The 24,239-nt window shown below is 47.1% G+C and overlaps 4 protein-coding genes across 6 annotated transcripts in view; 2 read left to right on the top strand and 2 right to left on the bottom strand.

The window, feature by feature from the left end:
- The first annotated feature begins 33 nt into the window (after nucleotides 1-33).
- Nucleotides 34-2,841, top strand: pno1 (partner of NOB1 homolog). Its single transcript, XM_029175657.3, has 7 exons — nucleotides 34-228; nucleotides 804-950; nucleotides 1,034-1,117; nucleotides 1,781-1,841; nucleotides 1,949-2,066; nucleotides 2,426-2,496; nucleotides 2,602-2,841. Exons 1-7 carry the CDS (start codon nucleotides 34-36, stop codon nucleotides 2,667-2,669), a joined length of 744 nt encoding a protein of 247 aa, XP_029031490.1. The 3' UTR covers nucleotides 2,670-2,841.
- A 292-nt stretch (nucleotides 2,842-3,133) lies between these two features.
- Nucleotides 3,134-16,518, bottom strand: LOC114870679 (calcineurin subunit B type 1-like). Its single transcript, XM_029175656.1, has 6 exons — nucleotides 16,189-16,518; nucleotides 10,852-10,891; nucleotides 6,648-6,824; nucleotides 6,498-6,557; nucleotides 5,994-6,178; nucleotides 3,134-5,232 (listed from the first exon to the last, which is right to left on the bottom strand). The coding sequence occupies exons 1-6, from the start codon at nucleotides 16,501-16,503 to the stop codon at nucleotides 5,185-5,187; spliced, it is 825 nt and encodes a 274-aa protein (XP_029031489.1). The 5' UTR covers nucleotides 16,504-16,518; the 3' UTR covers nucleotides 3,134-5,184.
- A 752-nt stretch (nucleotides 16,519-17,270) lies between these two features.
- cnrip1b (cannabinoid receptor interacting protein 1b) lies at nucleotides 17,271-21,113 on the bottom strand. The gene is made up of 3 exons (XM_029175658.3): nucleotides 20,782-21,113; nucleotides 18,875-19,019; nucleotides 17,271-18,384 (listed from the first exon to the last, which is right to left on the bottom strand). Exons 1-3 carry the CDS (start codon nucleotides 20,958-20,960, stop codon nucleotides 18,220-18,222), a joined length of 489 nt encoding a protein of 162 aa, XP_029031491.1. The 5' UTR covers nucleotides 20,961-21,113; the 3' UTR covers nucleotides 17,271-18,219.
- Nucleotides 21,114-21,334: 221 nt separating this feature from the next.
- The window catches only part of kcnq5a (potassium voltage-gated channel, KQT-like subfamily, member 5a), a 47,223-nt gene continuing 44,318 nt past the window's right edge, over nucleotides 21,335-24,239 (top strand). For all 3 annotated transcript variants that reach the window (XM_029175641.3, XM_029175640.3, XM_029175639.3), the window contains exon 1: nucleotides 21,335-22,883. In XM_029175641.3, the coding sequence (XP_029031474.1) occupies nucleotides 22,537-22,883 (347 nt within the window). In that variant the 5' untranslated portion in view covers nucleotides 21,335-22,536. The remainder of the gene's footprint in view (nucleotides 22,884-24,239) is intronic.

The raw sequence follows: 24,239 nt of genomic DNA, 5'->3' as shown, positions 1-24,239 counted from the left end.
ACGTTTTAAATCTAATATCAAACTCGTTTCGTGATGGACACCGACACAGATCCTGTTCCCACAGCTAGCGACTCAGCGGCGAATAAAGACGACTCGGAAACCTTCACCCAGGTTAAATCCAAAAAGACTCAGAAACGAAAACGTGAACAAGATGGAGCAGGTATGGACACAGAGTCGGTGGCAACGAAGCGGCCACAGTTTCCACCAATTTCGGGCGACAAACTGAAGGTTTGTACCGTCAGGTGAAGGCATTGTGCGTCTAGACAGAATGATGCTCAATGTGGGCATAAAATGTTTACTGTTATAACACCTAATAAGAAAGTAGATTTTCCAAGGTAGCTTTAATGGTGTACGCATGCGCAGTAACTCAACACGATTGTTGTGCGGAGTTTTTAACTTTTAGGAATTTTCTTGACTGTCAACCAACACTTTATTAGTGCGTTTCACAATTAAGTGTTTGCTGGTCACGAAGTGATCAGAAGAATCAGAATCGGTGTATGTAATTGCTGACTCGCCCATACTCACAATATAAAATGTTGTAATTATTTGAAGATTCATGACATCACTGTTCAATAGCTTTTTACTAGTACCTGCTGCATCTTTAAATTATCTCTGTGCACTTATAATTAGTTATAAGGGTGTAAAACTGTACAGTTGAGAATCATCTCATTCTAGCTGGGCTTTTAAGCATTTGTGGAAATACTGTGTGTGTGTGTGTGTGTGTGTGTGTGTGTGTGTGTGTGTGTGTGTGTGTGTGTGTCGTGGTGGACAGCAGAGAATTCAACATTTGATGTGTATTTTAGGGATCTGATGAAATGCGCAAGGTCCCTGTCCCAGCTCACAGATACACGCCGCTGAAAGAAAACTGGCTAAAGATTTTCACACCCATTGTGGAGAATCTACATCTTCAAGTCAGATTCAATCTAAAAACTAGAAATGTCGAACTCAAAGTAAGTTTTGCGCAGACACTATTTGATTTTCTCTTGTCCTCATACGTGTTTCTGACATATGCAATGTGACTTCTATGTTTCAGACGTGCAAAGAAACAAAGGACATTGCCTCGCTCACAAAAGCAGCAGATTTTGTTAAAGCGTTTGTTCTAGGATTCCAGGTTGAAGTAAGTACCACAGTGTCCAGATTTGACTTGATCTTTATTTAAGTCTGTATTTGTACAGTGGGTTGTGTAGTTGTTATAGCACATAGGATGGAAGGAAGCAGTAGAAATGGCAGCTGAAAGGAAAATGTTCCCATGTTGAAAACTCCTGGCTAAATAAATAAGGTGCTCTTTTGTTATTTGATCATGTAGGCAGACCTAGCGTGGATGAGTAGGGTTTATGGGTCAAGTACAAAGCAAGTCGAGGGATTAAATGAAACGGCCATTGAAGCTAGTAGGGAGAGACGGCACTTTTAACCTAAGTAGGTAAAATGTACATCTAAAGCTAAGTTAAGATTATTTATTCTTGTTGGGGTGGAAGTAGGGGTTAAAAGCTGCTTCAAAAATCTGTTGGATCGGTTTTGCTAGTTAGGACTACAGAAGGTTGCCTCTCATGGGGCTGAGCTGATCCACGACAGCTTTGACTATAGGGGAAAATTAAAGTGATGAATCTGACTTCTTGACCTTTTAGAATAACAGCACATTTCTGGGCACTATGCATTATGGTCATAAACCAGCCACAAACTCAAATCACAACACTCGGCTGTATAATACCTGTAACAGTATTTAATTCTGGATGTATTATAAATCTTTGGTTGTGATATAACACTGACACTGTTTTTCCAGGACGCCCTGGCTCTCATCAGATTAGATGAGCTTTTCCTGGAAACCTTTGATATCACTGATGGTAAAGTTGTACCACTGCATTCTCCTGCCTGCTCTCTGAAATAACAAATTTTGCCTGATGGAAATAAATTAAGTGTCGAGTGTCATGATGTGTGTCCGTCTCGGCAGTAAAACTTCTGAAAGGAGACCACTTATCGAGAGCCATTGGAAGAATAGCAGGAAAGGGAGGAAAAACTAAATTCACCATTGAAAACGTCACAAAGACTCGCATTGTACTTGCAGACACGTGAGTATGCGTATTGATGCAGGATCACTAACCTCTCATTTCTTCTTCTGTCTTCATGAGATGAGTTCATTCTGCAGACAGTTTGTAATTAAGTACGTGTACATATAATTGGCTTCACACCGTGGAATGATTCACTTCTTTGAAACTAGGACACTTCCCTCTCTTTCTTTTCTAGGTTTTAAATAGGTACCTTTGTTTTATAAAAAATGTGCCACATATTGGAGTAGGGTAATTTTATCTTTTGTATCCATGCAGAGTGGTTGGTGGACTTCTGTGTTTTGTAGTTGTTTAGCTACAGAGAAGTTTAAACCTCAGTTTCCTCAGTTTGGGACATTCAAGGCTCTCTTGTGTCTCAACAGGAAAGTTCACATATTGGGGTCTTTCCAGAATATCAAGATGGCCCGGACAGCAATATGTAACCTAATCCTGGGTAAGAAGACATTTGTTTTACAGAGGATACATACTTTGAATCAAATGTTGGAACCTACGTGGTGGTGCAGACTCATGACCTTTTTTAAATCCTTTGATCCAACAGGAAGCCCACCTTCAAAGGTCTATGGCAACATCAGGGTGGTGGCCAGCAGGGCTGCAGAGAGATTCTGAAGCCTAACAGGACAGGTGGTCGTGGATTTCTCTTCCCCCAGTTTGTGGAGTTCCCATTTTGATGGGTAACTTTTGAACCAAAATCTTTATTGTTACCAAACTTGGAAGGAATTACACCTAGAAAGAAGGAATCATGGAAGTATGTTTGTGTAAATAAAAATAATCTAAATTAGCAAGTTTTTTTTTTTTGTGTCTACTGGTGATCAGAAGAACACAAACCTCAGTGACCGTGCGAACCTGTAATTGCAGATTTTAAAAAGTGAATGCAATACTGTTTCTATAGAAATGAATTAAACAGATACTGTCATTAACCTCTTGTGTACTGCTGTGTTAAACATAAATGTATTGATCTGTAAGTAACGTAACTAAACCTGTCAAATGTAGTCAAAGGAAAATGTGTACACCTAAAACACCTTAACTCCTAAATATGTTCTGTTACTAGGGACAGTGACATAATCCAAAGCTTTTACATTTCAAAGTTTAAATTTTATTTAATTTCATACAGTATCAAGTTTCCAACAGTCCCACAGCATTAGATGCAGCATGCAGTAAAGGAAAAGTTTCTCTTTTCAGAAATCCCCCAAAACTAAAAAGAACCCGAGTCCCTCAGAGAAGTAGCACTTACCAACTAAAGCGCGGTCTGAACTATACAGAGAACAGAGAGCCAGAACTGCATTTAACAAATACTTATATACAAAAGAAAAGAAAACATCCAATTTTCCCCTTTAAGCTGAGTACAGTGTGTGGCAGTTTGAGACGGGATCAGATATGCAACTTTTACTGGAATAGAAGCATTTCGCTGACCCAGGTAAAATACAAAAAGTGACATGTAGTTCCGATCATTTGGTTACCTCATGTACATGTACCAAAGTTTGGCAACATCCATATTGTATACCGTTAAATTCTTAAATATATTAACATCACCATCCATGTGTAAACAAGAGGATTATTTGAAAAAATAAAATGAAAATCTACATGCGCAACCAAAATAAAGTATATTTCCATGTCATGCGAGCACAGGGAGGCCCAAGCCGTGCAGAGCTTCGGGATAGAAGACGACAGAGCCCCAGAGTCACGTCTGACTGAGGACTCTGTTGGAGGCAGCTGCTGGGCTGCGAACGCTCCCACGCTGCCGTGTTACGTTTGGTTGAATTGATCTCTTTCTCCCTGTTGGTACTGGTGGGTGACTGTGACAGTAAAAAGTTGAAACCTCCCCCCACCCCTCATTAAAGCAAAATTAAAAACCCACCTGACAGTATAAATTCTATTCCACTGCACACTGATCATGCCAATGTGTTAAGATCTGAAGTGTTGCATTAGAGAAAACTGACCCATCCTGGGTTGAGACTGAGAAACAAGCACTCAGAAGGGCTCCTGTGAAGCAGAGGCCAAGCCTTCTCCTTTCACTGTTAATGAAGTTCAGCACACATTGATTAACTAATATACACATATTGGTTAAAAAACGCTGCCTGCAGATAAGTCTCTTAAATTGCTATATACTCGCACAAACTGCGTATAATCTCACCGTAAGCTTCAAATCCATTACTTAGTTCTTAAGCAAGTTGCTCCAGCCTCTGTTCCCAACATTAAATAAGGTTCACGCCATTTGTCCAAGTGAGAGTTGGAGATTGTCTCATGGCTGCACACTGCTAAATGTGAGTAAACCATATCAGTTTGCAGCCACAAATTATTTTTGGAAAGACATTTTCTTGGCATTAATATATTTACTTATAGTTTCTTGACAGGAAACAACGATAATCTCCAACAATATAAACACATTCTTAAGTATAAATAAAACTAACAATACAAAAAAAAAAATAAGCTTTGCCAAATGACTGGAAGCCTGACTGGACTAATTGCAACTGCTTATGTTTAAGGTAAAACTGAGGAAAAAATTGTCAAAAAAAATCTGAAATTTAGCATCTAATACAGATTGTAGTTAGAAATGTCCGGCTCGAGCGACGGTGGTGGTGGTGGGTAATAACTTGGACTGGTTTCTGGATATGTTCTGGTTGGCACTTCATACCCTACCTTCTAGTTGTCAAGTGTTAATATGCTATACACCTCCCCTCACGAGACAACTGTAGATATACTTGTTTTTTTCTTCTTTATAAAAAGACAAGAACAAAAAATAAATATCAAAAGTAACAATTAACAAAAAAAAAAAGAGGATGAAATATGAACAAGCCAACCAGCCTCTCCACTGCCACCGTCTTCCCCTCATCCAACATTAGAGATGCTCTTGCAGTTGACAGCAGATGTCCTTCACTCTCTTAAAGTGCTACGACCAGGTTAATGAGAGGCGTGACAGTTCAGTAACACTTCAAAGTTGGCTTTGCGAGGCCTGTGGTTTCTGAAAAACAAAGAGTGGCTTCACAGAGAGTGAGAGACAGAGAGAGAATACTTCCATTGAGTTACAGAGAGCGTTTCGCTGGACATCTTGAGCAGATCTTCAGAGATGGTGGAGAAAGCGAGTGTCGAGGAGGAAGGGGGGGTTCAGTGAGCAGAGGAGCGCTCACACGTCCACCACCATCTTTTTGTGTATATCAAGACCACCGACGACCTAGAGAAACGAGGAAGAGGGAGGCACGGTTAATTCCTCAGTTCTAGGCAGTAAATGTAACAGTTGTGGTGTCTTAAATGTGTCCCCTACAGACATTCCTCCACTACCGACCCTTATGAGAGGCTATTTTTATATCCATCGTCTTATTTCAACGCCCCTCAGATCAGGGCTCAGATTAATCACAATGGAAATCATCTCTCGCTGGTCTCCTTGAACCATCAAGTGTTCAAGCGCTGCCACTTAAACAGGTTCTAATGTTCTGTGTCATCCTGAAAATATGCTCCCGCAAGGACGCCTGTTCTTTTTAGTTCAAGCCTCCATAGAGTCAGCCGTCAAACGTGGGCCTTGGATCTGTCAGAGGCACAAGGCTGGAAACACGTCTCAGCTGTAAGGCTGCTTTTGCTTTTGCCTCTATGTTCTTAACAGTCCTGTTTCCTGTTTTTGAAGGCGTTTTTTACTGCATGACTCTGTGTTGGTATAAATGTTATTATTTTCTTCAAGCTTCCTGATTGTAAAGACTTCTCAAAACCTTGACCTTTGACCCCTTTTTACTCGAAAATGTTCCACCAGTTCGAATGAGCTTTATTCTAAGGTAACAAACCTAAGCTTCTATAAAACCACATTTCAACAAAAAGCCTGATACTGAAGTGCAGTATTGTCGAGTTTGAGTTTCTATGGTTTTCTGACATTCCCCTTCAACACAAGCGGCCGCGTCAGCAGAATGTCACCCCACCACAACGCCCCGTGAGGCTTCAACTTACAGCACAGAACTCTTCAAAAGATATCCTGCCGTCTCCATCCTTGTCTGCGTTAATAATGGTCTTGTCCACAATCTGCTGGAGCTGCGTGTCCTTCAGGTTGTTGCCTACCATCATCTTTAGCACCTGGAAGAGCTCGCCATTGGAGATGTAGCCATCCTTGTCCATGTCGTAGATTCTGAAAGCGACTGTGGAAGAAAAATTACATGAGTGTGATTCGGTAACAACCAGCAACGGCTCCAGACACAGCGAGTCTCAGATGAGAGCAGAGCTAGCTTTTACACAAGGTCTCATCACTTCTAGAGGCCGACAGACTTCAGTCTTGACTCTAGTGGGACAGGTGTGGGCCAGTTTCTCACCAGGGGAGTTTCTGTTGCATCAGTAAGGTGAAAAACAGAAAGCAGGAGACACAACCCCACCGGGTTCAACTCCCAAAGCAGCAGAACATGTAGGTGCATCTGGGAGTGAGACCACAAGTGGTTTTAATGAAGACGCAGCTTTACTTACATCGAAGTTTCTGCTCCTTGTCCCCCTTGACGCTGAACTGTGACACTCCCTCGATGAACTCTGAAAGCAGAGCAACAACAATCAGTGCACACAGATTTCAGGCTTCTGCTGTTGGATTTTGTCATTTTGTTGTTGTGGCGTATCGCATACCTTTAAAGTCCACCTCTCCGTTCCCGTCCGTGTCAAATATATCGATAACCCTCTGCACCAGCGGGTTCTGTTGCAGCTCTGGCAGAGACATGAACTCCTCCACGCTGAGAGAGCCCGAGTTATCTAGGTCGAGTTTCTTAAACCTCTTCCCTAGCCTCTTAATCTCGTCAGCATCGACTGGGCAGAAACAGAGAGGAAGAGGACGAAGATGAGGCATTTACATACGCTGGGCTGACTTCACGCAGTGGCCAAGACCAGGTCAGACGCGTGAACCCCCACAAATACACAGTCAGTGTGCAGCCACATGCTAAACCTGGATGGAAATAAAACCACACACTCAAGGCAAGAAAAGCATTTTGTAAAATATAAACACCCTCGCTAACACCTGCATGAACTGTGGCGGTGAAATGTAGTAACCACCAGCTCCAACTAGGTCAAGGACACCTTCCGGCCTGCACAGGCCTGAGCCAAGCGCTTCAAGCTGCAGACCCACATTAACCACAGTACATGGTGTTCTCTCTTCTACACAGGAATGAAACCATGTGCAAGTAAAAAAAAAAAGATCTATTCAGTCACAACTGGTAGAGGAGTTGTAGCTGAGGAGCAAAGGAGTTAGTTACAGAGGCAAATGCAGAGCTATGACCTTTTCAGACTTACAGCCTTTGTTGTCTACTGCTGCTTTTTTATCAGAGGGACGCTGAATCTTTCGCTCGCCTGCCATCACAACCCGCCTCAGCTCGCTGGCCTGCGCTCTGAACAGTGGTGAGGGATAATCCAAGAGCAATAACAGCCACTTATTAATTACTGGCTAAGCTCATTCACGCGGTCACGTGGTCCCACTGGCCAATCACCGCCTACTACACCTGCTTTGTCCTGGGGTCCTGCATTTCTTGAGCTATCTATTAATCTCCACACAACTAACAGAGGGAAGGAGTGACAACAGGAGGCGTGACAACCCTGTTCGCTCAGGTACAATCGATGCAACAAACAACCCAGGCTGAGAAATCTGGATTATTGCCCCATCACAGAGGGTGGAGGTTGTGTTTAGGGTTTCTACCTTCAGAGCTGCCCGATGACTAATCAGTGTGTGGAAAGAAAGCAGTAAAAAAAACGGGATTGACAACTGAGTAACCTGCCAAAAAACAACATTAACAGTAAATCACTTTAATGGTAATGACAAAGTAACTCTGAGGCACAATGGGTGGAAGTTTACAGATATTTGAATATGTTAGTACTGTTTTATATGCAGGTATGAAGAAGATTAATTTCTACTTGTCTGTGTTCCTGCTACACAATGAATCACACTCTGATCTATAGTAAGTTTGTCCACCGGTGTGAGTTACAAGGGCTGAGCACATGGCTGCCTTTGACTCAAAACGCGGCTTTATCGGCAGCCTCCTGTTTCCTGTTCACAGCAGATGACAGCAGCCTGGCACATCGCGGCTCAGCCTGGGTCTCAGGACTCCGGCCAGATTGTTCAAGCAGCATAAAGCTACGTTCATCCATCAGAACTGATAAATGTAGCTACGGATGAGAACCCGCTGAACGTCATTGAGAAGAGAACATGTGAACACTGTGTCTAGATCCTCTCTTTCTGTCTGGAGCTGCCAAAGGAGTAGCTACATGTATTATTCATCTAAATCCTGTCCCGTCTCAGACCCAGTCCGAAAATCACCACCACAAGCTTAGGTACGAGACAGAAACAATCAGATTTTATGGTGCAGAATGTTTTAAATGATCAGTGCCATGTTAATGAGCAGCTCTAACTGAGGTGATTATGAAAATGTCACACACACACACACACACACGGTTTAACACTGTGTGCACCTTCAACTCCGTTACCAGGCAACTGAACCCCCTAAAGTAGCCCACACACATTCACTTAGAGACACAAGAGGAGGAACATTTAGAGGTGTATGCATGGAAACGCATGCATATGGAGATGTGATCAGCCACCGAGCACATCACACTCTGTCTGTCACACACAAGCATCAGGCAGCGTAGAAATCTGCCAAATGCTCGTCCGTCTGGACTGGGACCGGCGCTCGTCCTGTGTTAGGTAATGTCTATTACCTAAGGTAAGGTAAACACGCCTTACGCTGCTCGATGAGTTAACCACACAAGCAAACTACCCAGTGGTTGAACCTAGAACTCTGAATGTTCAGCTGAATGTGAATGCACTGCCTCCGTTCAACTGCAAAGGGCAAGTGGCTTTTCCTCCCGTTTCTCATTATAAAAACACAATGTTCCCACAGTGTCATTAATGAATTTATCCTCTTACGCTTGCTCACGCCCCAAAGCGTTCACCCGCCCATTAACGGGAGCAGGCGACTCCATTACCACAGCCGACCTGAACGGAGATGAGCAACGAGGGCGAGTGATGCACAGATGAAGAATCTGCTCCCGAACGCTCACGAGAGCAGCTGAGGTTCCACACTGAGCCAATGGGGTCGCGGTGTCATCTATTACACATAATGAACAGTGATGCTGAACAGTAGAGGGTCACAAATAACACACCTTACAGCTAAAACTGAACTGAAAGTCCAGTTAGAGCAGCTTCATGTTTCATGACAGGCTCACGAGCAGAAGGAGGCCACGGAGTGGACGCATCACGCAGCCGAGCTCCTGCGCATTAGGCTGATTGCTGTGGCTGCTCCCATAACGTACAGACCAGAGGACGGAGGGGGCACCGTGTATTTATAGCTGTGCCGTCATCAGAAAACCCCCAACTCACCCCACCGCCGCTCTGGCTCCCGCCCTCAGGGAAACCCCTAGCAACAAGGAACTCCAGCGAGCGGCGCACCGGCTATTTTGGGCAGCTACAAACAGGCCAGCAAATGTCTGAGGCGGCGCGTCTGTGGCAGCGTGATGTGTGGGGGGGGTTACAGCACGTACGGGCGTCCGTGGGGGGTGGAGAGAGCGGAGAAACGGGTCGCTACCTGGAGGCGTCCTACAAGCGGTTGAATCTGGCCTCATCTAAGCTCAGCAGGCACCGACAGGAGGAAACGCAGCCCTGTGTTGTTTGACAAGGCATTTTACAAAAAAGCACACAGGACAAACTGTGTGTTTGAGCTGCAGCCGGACTCGTCTGACCACAGGCCAGAGCTCACTTCTTCACAGCCAATGCCTGTCCAGGCATTTGATGAACTGAACAGCTGCTCCGTCAGCGCACGGCAAGAAAAAAGGGAGAAAGCTAAGGCGAGAGAAATAAAGAGTTCATCAGAGGCGAGCGCAGCAGCTAGAGAAGCGTCCAGTTCCACTGAAAGCATTTGGGTTTCACATGTAGCAACGTAAAGGGGTAAACAGGACAGAGGGAGAGGCAGCACAAAGGAAACAGAGAGAAGCTGGAAATATCCCAGAATGAGAGCAGGGGTCCTTCATGGCTTCTGTTCAGGGTCATGCATCGTCTAAATCCACCTCCTCTCAGCGGGGGGGCACAACTATGGTGGAGGAATGCCTGAAAGGCCTGGCAGGCCAAGGTCCCGACCCCGACAATGTTACAGTGGCCACAAGCAGCACGGCACCGGCAGACTGGACCCGTCAAATGTGTTTGTGTGGATGCATTTCAACAAACTTCTCCAACATCAGCCGTTATAAGTAAAACTATAAGCCAGCATCTCACCTGGCAATAAAGAGTTAATTTAGTCACAGAGACTCTGGAGTACGTTTAAATCCCTCCTACACCACACTTTGCTCAACACACTGGCTTTTAGCTCAGTTTGGCTAAACGTGACTTTAAATTGCAGCATTGCTCACATGTGACAGTGATTCTGAAACACGATGAGGTCAAAGTAACAGTAGCGCGGTCCCTGAGGTACTCCTCCACTACACGGACGGGGACCTGTGGCAGTCCCAGCGCTCATTAAACACGCAGCAGGTGACCTACTTCTGTCTGCCTTCGCAACCACTCAGTGTAAAATGTGCCATTTGTAAAGTGAGCTGGTGAGAAATTGAGGACTGTTCACCAGTGACTCAAGGCTAAGACGATGTGTTATCTCCTTAATGGGGAGAAGGTGCAGGAAAAAATGTGAGTCATCCTCAGCTCCCGGCACAAAGACATCTATATGATGAAGCCAGGTCTAACAATGATATGCACTGTAATAAAAGGAACGAGCTGCCGACTTTATGCTACAGCAGAAAATATAAACAGAGAATCAGAGATAATGTCACGTCAAACATTTGTCCAACTCGCCTGAATACTTACAATGTGAGCACATTTCCAGGGGGTAGCTGGCTTCATTTCCCTGAGGAAGAGAGAGAGAGATACACATCAAAAGAAGCTTCAACAGATACAGCTGTTACAGATGTGCTGCAGACATTCTGACGTCTATAAGGTTGAATAAAAATAACCTGAGGTCATTTTCTAGCCCGTGTTTACTGATGGTGAGAGCTGGGATCACAGGTCGTGTTCTCTTAAAGGATGACAAGTCCTATGATCTCATATTCACTGGGATGAGGTTTGATCTGAGTCCTCTGTCAGGTTTAACATCTGGATGAGGAGGCGGCTACAGGACGTTTACACTGACGATACAAACTACTCAAAACATTTCAAAACCATATTTCACTTGAGCCCCTTCGAGGCGACTTACCGGCGACTGTTTACATTTGCAGCCACTTTTGGGTTAAGAGCTTTTCAATATATCAGAAATATCAGAAACATACAAGCTTGTGTGTGTGTGTGTGTGTGTGTGTAAGGGGCTAGGGAAGGCATTATGTCAATGGTGAGTCCCCACGTGGATGTAAAAACACCCTTGTGTGTGTTTTATTGGCTCATATTCAGCAGTTTCATCCAGACAGCCTGACAGCGTGAGGCCAAATGCTGACACGTCAGTCAGAGGTCCCCGTTGTCTGTGTCACAGTCAAACTGCACATCAAGCAGCAGCTAACCATAGGTTACATTTTTCCCTATAGAAAAAGGTTAAGTTAACCAAAGAACTGACAGGAACCAAGTCCAAGCAGGTGCAGACGAATCACAGGATCTTCCTAAGCTGCAAACAAACTGCTCAAATGTGAACCAACAGATTAGAACCAACCCTGAGATGCTGCTATGAGAAAAATTGAGGTGATGTTGCGACATTTGAGTTTTTTTTTAATGCATGAATGATTTGTGTTGTTTTTCTTGTTTCTCAGTAGGAATGCAAAAAGAAAGCTGCAGCGCAATCGCACCCAAAGAATGCGACCAACGCCTTTCCTCACGAGAGGCGCTACTACTCAGACACCTACAGAACTCACAGCCTGCAGCCGGTTATGTAACGGATTCTAGCGGCGCTGCCTCACCTTAGCTCGTCTCCACGCGCTGCTCAGTGGGTCACGGTAACAATACGATACCTCCCTGACGCCTGCAGGGAGGCGTCCTGACCTACACGGCTACAACCGCAGATGTAGTGACCTGACACATCACACCTCAGCAGGTCTGCGTCCACGCGGACACAGGTTCTGCGTCCTGACCTTGATGTGAGAAAGGATCTGGTTTGGGTTCCGCTGGTCTGGACTGACTGCTGGTAGCTGTGGACTTGGAGACGCTGCTGCAGCGCTCGCCTCACCAGGTGTATGAGCAGAGAGTAGAACAGATCCCCTTTAAAAGAAAATGTGATGTTTTCTACGAAGTGAGGTGTGTGGTTTCACAGAAACACCGTCATTATCACACAATCCAGAAAGGTGTTGGACGTTAAAGCCCAGTCCACAGAAGTGATTAACAGATAAAGTCCTTATGTAATTTGTGAACGTTGGAGGAAACATTTCTTCCCAAACTTTTATATCTACAAAAAAAACCTACTGCTGCAAAACAGATTCATTCAGTGGAGTTCAAACAGCAGCATCCACAGATATTACATGTATGTGTTATTTAAGGGCCTGCAGGTAAAGAGACTTAGAGCAAAGAAGATTTCAAGTGGAGGATTACAGGTTTACTAACTAAGGCCCGACTTAAGTTGCTGGTTGGCTGATGCAGGAGTGACTCTTGTCATGTCTCCTACATTAAACCACCACAACAGCTTTTGCTGAGCTGCCACTTCACATGTGAGCTATTCAGCCTCAGCAGAGAGGACGGTTATAAAAACCCAGAAACCATGAAGTGAAAAGGAACCGAGGCAGAAACACGGGCCCGTGTGGGCTAATCAATAATTCACTCCTCATTCTGAATCAATTAGTCCTTAGCACACAAAACATGCTCTGCATAATGAAGAGCTGTGCATTATCCGTGGTTACGGGCGGCTCCGGCCCGGCTAATTATAGCCGTACTGAGCCCTGTTTCAAAATGACAGTGAGTCAGTGAGTCGACAGGTTTGCTTCTGCAGCACATGTACGTGGAGGCCGTCTTATGTGCGGCGTGGGGCCTGGAGCGTGGGTCAAGGACACAGTCGTGGCATGAGCCAGTGAACAGGGGCTGAGAAACCAGTCCGAGTGCTGGACGCCTCCGCTGACCGCGGGAACCCGAAGGACTGGACTCACTGGCGACCAGAACCGGCGCGGCTCAGATCCCGCCTGCAGCTCCACGTTTCTCCCTGCTTTGCTCTGGTTCGCATCCTTCACCCCCACCCACCATATAACAGGCCAATAACCAGCCGACTGCACCGATGACCTTCTGCTCTAAAACCCAGCAACGACGGATATAAGCAAACATCTCGTATGAGCTGCTACGTGTTTCTGCACACGCGCTTCACGTTCTTTTGCCCCTTCATCACTGTTGGTTTTAATGTTGCTATTTGTGTTTGCTTGCTTCTTCAAGGCTAAGTGTGTGTGTGTGTGTGTGTGTGTGTGTGTGTGTGTGTGTGTGTGTGTGTGTGTGTGTGTGTGTGAGAGTGTGTGTGTGTGTCCAGGACCTGCACAGATTTAGGAGTCAAGTGCAAATATGAAATTAATTACTAAAATCCTCGAGGGCTAATCTTCTCAGCCATTTCCATCCCTGACTTGATGGATTTCGAAGGCCTCATAATACCATGTAAGCTAACAATGGCTAATGGATCTTAAATAGGAAAAAGCAAATTTACCAGAATTTTACAACTCTTACGTTTACCCAACAGGACAGAGCACCCACTCCAGACGTGTGTGGGTCTATATTGTCTCAGCTTTCTGTAGCTGCCATTCTCTGACCCAGCACACCTCTGAAGTATTCTAGTCCTGTTCCCGACCCTGCGACACAGAGAAGCTGCTTGCCAGCCGGACCCAGCCTGGTTACGTTGTGTTTGCACAGGCTAAGCTACGAGGCCCAACAGGCTGAACTGAACTGACCCGCTAAGTTGTCCAAGCACTTATCTCACCCACAGCCGACCTCAGTGACAGAAGATGATTCTGGCAGACTGAGGACAAAGATAATGGTGTAGCAGGTTATTTATGGCTACAACCACAACACAAGCTTGATTATTTGTGCCAAAGCGGCATCAAAGGCTAAAGGAACCCTGGCATAGAAACATAGAAAAAAACAACAACAAAAAACAAAACAAAATACAATACAAGCTAATTAAGAAGGTGATTATCGATCACACTTTTTAAACAAATTCACCTGTTGGGAATGCATACGTTGGTTAAATGCACAGGGTTTGTGCTGCCACTCTTCCACAGGGGCCGGATCTGTGAGGAGCTGTGGGCACGGCTGCCCCTTAAGGAGGCACCGCCACCACTAAAGAGCATTTCCAAAGCAACCACTGGGCTCTTAAGCCTTAGCCAGCACTGGTGGCGCCACAGCGTGCTATTGGTGAAAACGCCTGGAGAGAGTCCCTTCATCTTCACATATGCAGCGTGAAATGACCAACAATAACTGATGTATTGTAATGCGGTTTGAACAAATCCACATACCTGTAGCATGCATCACTAACAACATGTAGTCTGGCCATTTACATGTAATGTTTTTACTCAGACGCCCTGGACACCAGTATGTGCTGGTGACTGCTGGTCCTGGACTGCAGCAGCGACACATACAGCGAGGAGAGCGGATCCAGACCGAGTGGGAAGTGGACCACCTTGTGTCGGTCATCACTTCCATCACTTCTAGTGGTGGCTCGCTGCAGCTTTTATCCTTTTCACATTAGCTACAGCTCAATCCTCATGTGGGTGGCACTTGATTGCTAGGCAGCATATGGTGCCCTTAGCATCAGATCATTCCACTACATGCTTAAGCATCTGTTTGTCCCTGCCCCCTACTTCCCCTTGCAGCTGAGAAGAATACATTTTGACAGGGCATAAGTCGGCACAGTGTCTGCAGGACGTGACGTGCTGGGTTTCTACCCTGTATCAGAGCGTTGGAGCTGCTGGAGGCAAATGAGAGTTCAAATGTTTGAGCTATAAAAAGGGATTTTGTTGACACTGTGCTGAAATTATAGCCACATACATAATGGATGCTCGAGACCAGTGCCTGCTGTATATTGATTTACAGAAAGTCCAATAACTTACTCAGTTTGCTAATGAACTACTGTGACCCACATACACACTAAATATGAGATATATAGAAGTAAATGCTCTTCCTTCTGAACTAACATCAGCTCCTGTGTTTGATCAATTTATCGGTCCAGCTCAAGTATGTACATATAATGGCAATGTAAATATTTACAGAGATTTAGATCTACTACTGGCCAGCCACAACCCAGAAGACTCACAACCAATAAAGCTGCAGAAGCTGATACGACCAGGCAACTGGTCTACAGCAAATCAAATTTTACCAAGTCTTTCATGTGCAAACATCAATTGTTCCTTGCAAATGATTTATTCTATTAATTGATAACACTGATCATAAAATGAACGTGTGGACGTGCATTATTAAAGGATACACTCAAGGAATTGAGTGCATGAACCGACAAAGCCAGAGAGGACATGGGGGGGTCCAGTTCTCAGAACACACAATTCCTATCTGCGCCCCTGCAATTGCTTATTGACAACATGTCAGCTGTGGGTTAAAAATACGGACGGGGCAGCGGTGTCCGGCCCTCTCTCTCTCTCTCTCCGTTGATGCCCAGCAGTTACTAGGCAACTGGGCTTCACATATGTTTATGCTGGCTATAAATGCACCGTTCGGTGGACGGGGCCGCGGCCCGCCGCCTCCGGCCGCCGTAACTGTGTGCAAACGCAGCCTCGCACGGGCTGATTGAAGGCCGGCTGCTCGGAGGAAGCGCTGTTGCAACTGTCAACACGGCGCCATAGTCGTAGGAGCAGGTCGTGGATGCAGCTCCACGCACTGTAACGTGAGCGGGCGATACCGGTTCCCGCGCGGTGAGTCCGTGCGCGAACGCTGCTACAACTAATCGACCAAGTTCTGCACCGACAGGCGCGTGCTTCTGTCACGACGGGGCTCATTTGCACGGGCCTCGTCGGAGTCGGCTCCACCGGGCGGGGGTGGGGGGGCAGAATGTGGGCCACGGGCTGCGGGGCTCCGGGGCCCGCCCCGGGCCGCAGAACGCGACGGGGGGCGCGCGCGCAGCGGGCCGGGGACGCGTCTCCCCGTCGCCGCGCCGGAACAGCGTGACGTCGGACGCCACATTGCTCGCGCCGGAGCCTCCGGCGGAGGCCTGCCCACCGGGGAGCCGCGAAAACGAGAGCCGCGGCCGCTTACCATCGTGCAGGTCGGACGATGAAATCCAGGCGACGCGGAGCGGAAAGGCGCGTTGGAGGAGGAGGCGGTGCAGGTAGGCTGAAACAAAGAACCCCGGCGGTGGCTGCTTCGCGGAGCCTCGTCCTCGCTTTCCACGCAGCTTCTGGCTTCGCTCCGTCCGTCGCTCTGCTGCGCGAGGCTTTCACCGCAGTGGCTCAGGGAGGGAAGCCCGCTGGGAGGGGACAGCGCGCGGAGGAGGAGGCTCGCTGACAGGCGGGCGGGGGGGCGGTGTACTGTACATCCGGGTCCTGCAGATCTTATTATTATATAGATCATGTAAACAGGTTTGTGGCCGCGCTCCCCCTCGTGGCGCGGTGGCGGTACTGCACCCGGGCGCGTTTTGGGGAAGTGAACTCAAAATGAATGTGGATCTAATCAGCTGCAGTTGACCTGATTCCACACTCATCACTGACCAGGCGCCACGTTTGGACAGGAATGCAATAATTCCATGCAGCCTGAATGACACTAAGTCATTAGTTAAAGCTTATACTGATATAGAAACGAATTAATCTGCTTTAAATATTCTTCTAATTCTTTTAGAATGATTGTTCTAATTTATTCTCATTCTTATTGCTTGCCGGCTGGTCTGTAGTGTGGCTCAGTGTGGTCTATCCCAGGTAAGCACTGATTTGGAGCTCTGACAAAACGCCCTGGTTAAACTAGATTAAGTAAAGAAGCCAAAGGTTAAAGGGAAGCAGCTTACTGCACATCCAATCATCTGGTAATTAATATTCAGTCTCCTCTTACATGTTTAAAGTCAGTTAGGCCCCAAATAAGCCTGACCACCTGCTCACGTCCACCTCAGGCAATAGATATCGCTCCTTCCGTTTTTCATATATGCACTTCAACTATGACAGGCCTTGAAATCATGGATGTGCTGCTGGTGTGACAGGATCATTGGGCTTAATTGGACCAGGCCAGTGTGTGAGAGGCTGTTGGATAAGTGTAGAGAAGGCGCTGGTGTAGCTCTGGTGGTGGCGCTGGCCTGAACGAGTCTGAAAGGAGACACCTGCTGGATCTCAGCTGCAATGAAAAGCCGTTAGGAAGCTCTGGCTTTTTTATTGTGACACAGGATGTGAAACCTCAGCTTTGATTGTGCTTTTTGCAGGACGTCCCTATAGCTTCAGACTCACTGTCGTCATGGTGACAATCATGTAAGTCATTAAATGAGCACAAACGTTTTCCATTTTAGAACAACAATATAAAGCACACTTTTACAAAAATGTTAGGTTAATGTGTACATGTAAACAATCAACTGTTAATTTATAGTCTTGCATAGGTCAATTCAGTATAGTTCAGCTTTTGCTCCGAAATACATACAATATAATAATATATGACATTGTTCACTGTACAAAAATACTGTTTTGAAAAATGACACAGATATTCATGGATAAGGTTGCTGGACGAGGTAGAGAGAATAAACATGCCATGAATATGAGGACAACTCCACCCGAAGCCCCCATCACACTGCACACACAACAGTAGCACAATAACACACACGTCTACACACAGAGAGTTTCACCCCAAATACTGGTCACAGCCGGGATGCTGCATGTTTGCCTGCATATTCAAATAAATAATTTTGCCTTCATTTGAATCAAAAGTAGATTTTGTCCTCCACCGTTCGTTTTTAACGTAAACATGTTTCCACGAAACGATGGGGAGAAATTGGACGTCAGATTTGTGTGAAACTCTTTACACCAGGTCTCAACTTCAAAGAGACATCAGTTTGCAAAACAGATGTACTGTAGCTAAACGCACATCACGTTACACACACACACACACACACACACACACACACACACACACACACACACACACAGTACTGTACAAACACATTTGCATAATCACCATAAGTAAAACCAGCCCACAGCGTTAACGCTGCAAACGAGCTGCTACAGGATCCCACTGCGTTTACTGGGAGGGGACTGGGACGCGCCTTGTGCTGTGGCGACGCTGAACAGCCGATGAGACGACTCGTCTCCGTCTCCGTCAAGCAAACGTCTCCTTGTTGACCCACATGAGCGTGCGCGTGTCGTTGGGTTTGCATTCGTACTCGATGCTGTTGAAGCTGTTTCCCCACTGGCAGTGGTCCCTCTTGTTGTAGTTGTAGAACTTCACCTGCCACACGGTCTCGAACGCCCCCGCCGTCGTGAACTGGGGACACATGCATTTCCGTGAGACAGATGGACGCGCGTCGCGTTAACCCGGAGGCTGCGGACCGGACCGACAGGCTGCGGCTTTCACAGGGTCCACATCTGTCGCCTCTGAGCCGCTGCAGGGACTAATTTGACTAATGTGTTGGGTGAACTACAGCCGACACATGATGTCTTAGTGGTTAAAGGACATGTACGTATTTAATGAACGAGCTGAATGTGTTCCAACCATCCACTTTTGAATATTCATAAGAAAATGCAAGACTTGATGATGTTGACATGAATAAATCAGAAGTGTGAGGATGCTCCCTACTGTAACCATGGATACTCAGCAGAACTGTAACCATAGCAACCTAACCACATCGCCACTGCTCCTTTAACCTGGGGTTTAGCACACACGAGGAGCTGCAGACCGACTACATGGACCACTGGCTCCTACGGAGCCGCGGCAGAGACGGACCCCGGTGGGTGAAGCCCCCCCGGCCTCGTACCTGTATGTTGATTTGGACCGGCTGCCTCTCCCCACTCTTGGTGTGCGTCACGCCCTCCGTGTCGTACTGGCCGCTGTACACCACTGACTGTGGGTCTTTGGACTGCTGCTCCAGGGGGAACGTCACTCCACCGATGCTCATTGACCTTCACACAGGTGCACAACGCAGGGTGTTTGATGTAAAACAGCAGATCATTTGGTTACATGGATGATGCTTGATGCTGTAGATGACAGTGATGCTGTAGATGACGGTGATGCTGTAGGTAACAGTGATGCTGTAAATAACAGTGATGCTGTAGATGATGGTGATGCTGTAGATGATGGTGATGCTGTAGATAATAGTGTTCTGTAGATAACAGTGATGCTGTAGATGACGGTGATGCTGTAGATAATAGTGTTCTGTAGATAACAGTGATGCTGTAGATGACGGTGATGCTGTAGATAATAGTGTTCTGTAGATAACAGTGATGCTGTAGATGACGGTGATGCTGTAGATAATAGTGTTCTGTAGATAACAGTGATGCTGTAGATGATGGTGATGCTGTAGATAATAGTGTTCTGTAGATAACAGTGATGCTGTAGATGACGGTGATGCTGTAGGTAACAGTGATGCTGTAAATAACAGTGATGCTGTAAATAACAGTGATGCTGTAGATGACGGTGATGCTGTAGATGACGGTGATGCTGTAGGTAACAGTGATGCTGTAAATAACAGTGATGCTGTAAATAACAGTGATGCTGTAGATGACGGTGATGCTGTAGGTAACAGTGATGCTGTAAATAACAGTGATGCTGTAAATAACAGTGATGCTGTAGATGACGGTGATGCTGTAGGTAACAGTGGTGCTGTAGGTAACGGTGATGCTGTAGGTAACAGTGGTGCTGTAGGTAACAGTGATGCTGTAGGTAACAGTGATGCTGTAAATAACAGTGATGCTGTAAATAACAGTGATGCTGTAGGTAACAGTGATGCTGTAGGTAACAGTGATGCTGTAGATGACGGTGATGCTGTAGGTAACAGTGATGCTGTAGGTAACAGTGATGCTGTAGGTAACAGTGATGCTGTAGGTAACAGTGATGCTGTAGGTCCACAGCTGCGCTCCGTGAGCGTGCCCCAAATTCTGCCTTGCCTGATGGCACGCGTGACCTATTTTAGAGCCAGAGCATCCTTTGAACATGTTTAGATGTCAGGCACTAATCCTGATTTGAAGATGGACGAACGGGAAAGGCCTTTTTTAACACAACAGTGGACTTGGGGGCAAATCACAACAGGGCAGCGGCACAAAGAGCAAACACAGAGTCCTAATCTGTGGATTTGACTCGGAGCCAGTCGGGGTTTATGCAGCCTTCATGTGCTGCTGGAAGATTCTGTTTGTAAGCGCTTAACGGGAAAATGTGACATTATGCTTTTGATCAGCAATAAAAACAGCGACATCAATGATCTGTAAAGACGTATTAACGCACAGGCAACCTTTGTGTAGGACGGATCGGCCTGTAATCTCCATATTGCCTGCTTCACTGGATTTGCCTTCTCATGTGTAAAGCAGTTGAGGCCAAGGCTGCGTGAGCCTCATCAGGAGAAGTAATTACAGTCTGTGCCCCTAAGAGGGTGAACGAGGAAACACAGTCCTGTCGGTTTCATTCTGCAGAGCAAAAATCAACCTTCTGACAAAGACACATCCTGTAAATGATGTAAAATACCCACAAACACATTTAGTGAAAAGGAACATTTCAATGTTTAGGACCTTGTCACGTCATCAGATTCCAGCCGTTCTATTCAGAGGATTCCATCATGTTTGTACGTGATGGTCTGAATATGAGGCCGGTCTCGGATCGCAGCCTGCGGAGCTTCGAGCAGCTCCGTCGCCGTAACGCACGCCTCAAACACGCATCAACGGGGCTACGTACGTGGCTTCGACCGCTCCCGGTTTCACGACCACCTCGATTTTGTACTTGGAGCCCGTCAGCAGCTTGATGGTGCGCGTCTGCCCGAACCTGGCGCCGTCGGCTTTGAAGAACACCGCGCTGTTGTTGGGAAGCATCTTCAGCGAAATCCCAATCTTCACGATCTGAGGGACGTCGGCCATGTTTCCACGCAGACCGTGGGCCGGATCAGCGGATCAGCGGGAGCGTGGGGTGCGGGCTGTGGGTGAAGAAGCGGCACCGAGCAGAGCGCACAGCCGCGCCGCGCTCCGTAATCCGTCCGACCTGCCACAGGCCTAATCCAGCGACGCTCTCACTGCGCTCGCGCCGACTCTCTCCACCAATCACAGTCACCCATTACCCGTCGCTCCTCTTCCCGGTCACTCCACAGTCACGCTGGATCGCGTCCTTCGTTGTAGATCTGTATTGAAACGCGACGTCCTCTGTCCACGGTGCTGAAGTTCCTCCAATTAAAGGGTCGCCAGGATGCAATTTAGCTGCATTAGCTGCAGGATTGTGGGCGTGCACTACCAATAATGTGTTACTAAATGCACTGCTGTCGACTAAGACACAGTAAAATGTAGAAAAACGTCAAATATGTGTGTATTAATATATGCAACATGTAATTTATCAAGCATAAAACAATACAGGAAAATATTGAGGAAAGTAAAATAGAACCAGAAATATTATTTGTAGTATTGGTCGGGTCGCACATTAACCTAAATAAAAGTTCTACTTTTCATAAGATTAATCAGAATTGAACGAGCCATGATCTGGGCTGAACGTGTACTTCTCACAAGTGACCACTAGATGTCAGGCTTGGGTCGCAACGACAAACCTCATCTACAGAAAGGTTCAGGCAGAGACGCGACTCTGATGCGCTCTTTCCAGTAAATCAAACGACTTCAAAAAGAAACGCGTGCATCACTTAACTATTTGCTGCTCTTTTGTTTACTTGGTCGTTTATAATTACATTTAGAGTTTACATTTACAAGACACGGAGGAGCAATTCAGCATCATTTCACCGTAAAATCACGTTTGAATGTAATGTTTCAGTGAACTGCAGTTGCATCTCATGCAAAGTGAATTTTCTCCAACTCGTTTAGCGAAGAACTTTCGTTTGACACGTAAATTCTAACTTGTTTCCTCTGGCTCAAATGGCACGGAGGCATCTTCCCTCATAACTGTTCTCCGGCTCGTTTGTGTGGGACATCCTACTGTTTCCTCGCGTCATCGCTGTGTAGCTGAGGCTCACGTTTCACCGGGTGCCTTTCATTATGAACCGTTAGAATAAGATGTAATCGACTGATCCGGTGGTTCGTGGCGCCGCGCTGCCGCGCGCCTTCTCGTTGCCGTGCGTAAACGGCGAGCGTTATTTGCGGTGGAACCGGCGGGGCTCCGCGTGCGCACACGGGATTAAGCGTGCAAGCGAGAGTTGGGGAGAGTGTGGGAGGACTGGAGAGCCCTCCCCCCTCCAAACGCCTCGATGGATTCACTCCTTCATAACCCCAGTCCTCTCCAGCCCTGCGCAGATGGCAAAGTGTCCAAATTGGGCTGTGACGCTCTCAAACGCTGACAGGATGAGATCAGAGTAGACGCTTATCTCCTCGTGCGCTGCTTTGGTTCGAGTGTCGTAAAGGTCCAAGCGGCCAACGACCCGCTGGCACAAGTGCGCTCGGCCGCACGTGAGCGCGTGCGTGGCCGCTTCTTGGCGCACTCCACGCTCGCGCGGGTGATGCCATGCCGCGAAGTCACACCGGCGAAGACAGCGGCGGAAACGGGATCTGGCTGAAGACGTCGACGGGACGCCGCGCGCACGACTACGCACTGAAAGATGTGGAGTCTGGGCACCGGGCGATGAACAACGCGGCGCGCGTCGGCGAGAGCGCCGCGTCCCCCACCGCGGCAGGTGCGGCCGCGGCGGCGGCGGAGATGAAGCAGGGCGCGCGGCTCAGCCTGCTGGGGAAGCCGCTCACCTACAGCGCGCAGAGCGGCCGCAGGAACGCGCGCTACCGGCGACTCCAGAACTACCTGTACAACGTGCTGGAGCGGCCGAGGGAGTGGGCTTTCGTCTACCACGCGTTCGTGTGAGTGCCCGCATGGTCTGTTCTCTCACCTGCCGTGAAACAGTGGTCCGTAGCAAGCAGAACCGAACTTTCGGTTGTGGTTCCGGTTGGAACGATGCAACAAGAAACGCTCACTCTGCGGCGCGGTGTCCAGTTTTCTGTTGTTTACAAACATTGATAGAATCACACGAACCTGTTGCTTGTCACAAAGTGTTGTTTTAGCTTCCAACTTTCTCTAATTTGCATAACAGGTGGTAAGAACCGAGCCTGTGCAGGGTTTCATTGTGTGTCATCACCTAGTGTGTGTGTGTGCGTGTGTTATATTACACATTTAGTGTTTTCGTAGAACCATGTCTAAACATGTGTAGGGTTTCACTTCTCAGGGTTTAATTGGAGGTGTTGTGTTTTTCCTCATGTTGAGCCTCTTAGTGCAGCTCGTACCGACAGACATTTGACCTGTAACCGACGCGCTTGTTGTCCGTTTGTGGCATTGGAGCAGCTGATGATCGTGCGGTTCCGGTGCCGTGGCTCATCACGTCCTCTGAGTGATGCTCGTGGTTCTGGGCCATGACGTTGAACTGCGTCATATCCTGTGTCAGACAGTAGTTCAAAGGGAAAACCTTTTTGGTCCTGGTCATTGTGACTAAATGAAAGGATTTGTAGGGATCTGGTTTTAATTAGTCTTCATCACATCAGCATTTGGCTCATTTAAACACGCAGCTGACTGCATCTGTAACCAGTGGCTGTGGCCGAACGTCTGCTTCAGTGGGAAGTTAAGTGAAGGACATCTGACCCGTCGTTCCACAGCACATTTGTGTTGATATTTCTGAATTAGCATGAAAACGCAGTGTTCCCAGGTTTTTAACCACCCTGGACGCGTGTTGCGCACACACCAGCACCAACTGCAGCCCGGTGGGAGTCCCGAGGCCCGTCCTTCCCGTCCTGCAGGGTTCATGGATGAGGCGGTGAGATGAGGCGGTGGAGCCGTGGGAGGAGGGGCCGCCGAGCCGGATGTCCACGTTTTATTTGCTCAGGCGGGACAGCTGAGGTCGCGGGGTTAAGTCCTTACATCTGCTCACAACCACAGCCTCCCACACTTGGCCGCTCGGATCAACTGCATTTACGAAATGGCATAAAAGTGAGTGAAAAAAGAGATTAGGAAAAAATAATCGGACGTGCACGCCGAATTGACAGAAAGCGCGATAAAGGTTCTGTTCATGTGAATCAGTGAATGTGTGCCTGCAGTTTAATGTGCACATTTATTCCTACTCATGCGTTCATAGCGAGTCATTTACGAGGGTTAGATCGTGAGAGGGTGATTTTACTGATAATGGGGAACCTTCATGTGAGTCCGGTGCTTCTGTGATTCCTGCAGCA

The sequence above is a fragment of the Betta splendens genome, chromosome 15, assembly GCF_900634795.4.
Source record: "Betta splendens chromosome 15, fBetSpl5.4, whole genome shotgun sequence".
Classification (NCBI taxonomy): domain Eukaryota; kingdom Metazoa; phylum Chordata; class Actinopteri; order Anabantiformes; family Osphronemidae; genus Betta; species Betta splendens.
Note: the sequence above shows the minus strand (reverse complement) of the source record. Positions and strands in the feature narration are given on the sequence as shown.

Coding starts and splice junctions, on each gene's coding strand:
- pno1 (XM_029175657.3), top strand. CDS start 34: ATGGACACCGACACAGATCCTGTTCCCACAGCTAGCGACTCAGCGGCG. Junction 951..1,033: donor CTAGAAATGTCGAACTCAAA/GTAAGTTTTGCG, acceptor TCTATGTTTCAG/ACGTGCAAAGAAACAAAGGA. Junction 2,497..2,601: donor AATATGTAACCTAATCCTGG/GTAAGAAGACAT, acceptor TTGATCCAACAG/GAAGCCCACCTTCAAAGGTC.
- LOC114870679 (XM_029175656.1), bottom strand. CDS start 16,503: ATGATCTATATAATAATAAGATCTGCAGGACCCGGATGTACAGTACAC. Junction 10,892..16,188: donor ATCGTCCGACCTGCACGATG/GTAAGCGGCCGC, acceptor TCTCTTCCTCAG/GGAAATGAAGCCAGCTACCC. Junction 6,825..10,851: donor CCTGGAAATGTGCTCACATT/GTAAGTATTCAG, acceptor GTTTCTGCCCAG/TCGATGCTGACGAGATTAAG.
- cnrip1b (XM_029175658.3), bottom strand. CDS start 20,960: ATGGCCGACGTCCCTCAGATCGTGAAGATTGGGATTTCGCTGAAGATG. Junction 19,020..20,781: donor CCGGGAGCGGTCGAAGCCAC/GTACGTAGCCCC, acceptor ACCTGTGTGAAG/GTCAATGAGCATCGGTGGAG. Junction 18,385..18,874: donor CGGTCCAAATCAACATACAG/GTACGAGGCCGG, acceptor ATGTGTCCCCAG/TTCACGACGGCGGGGGCGTT.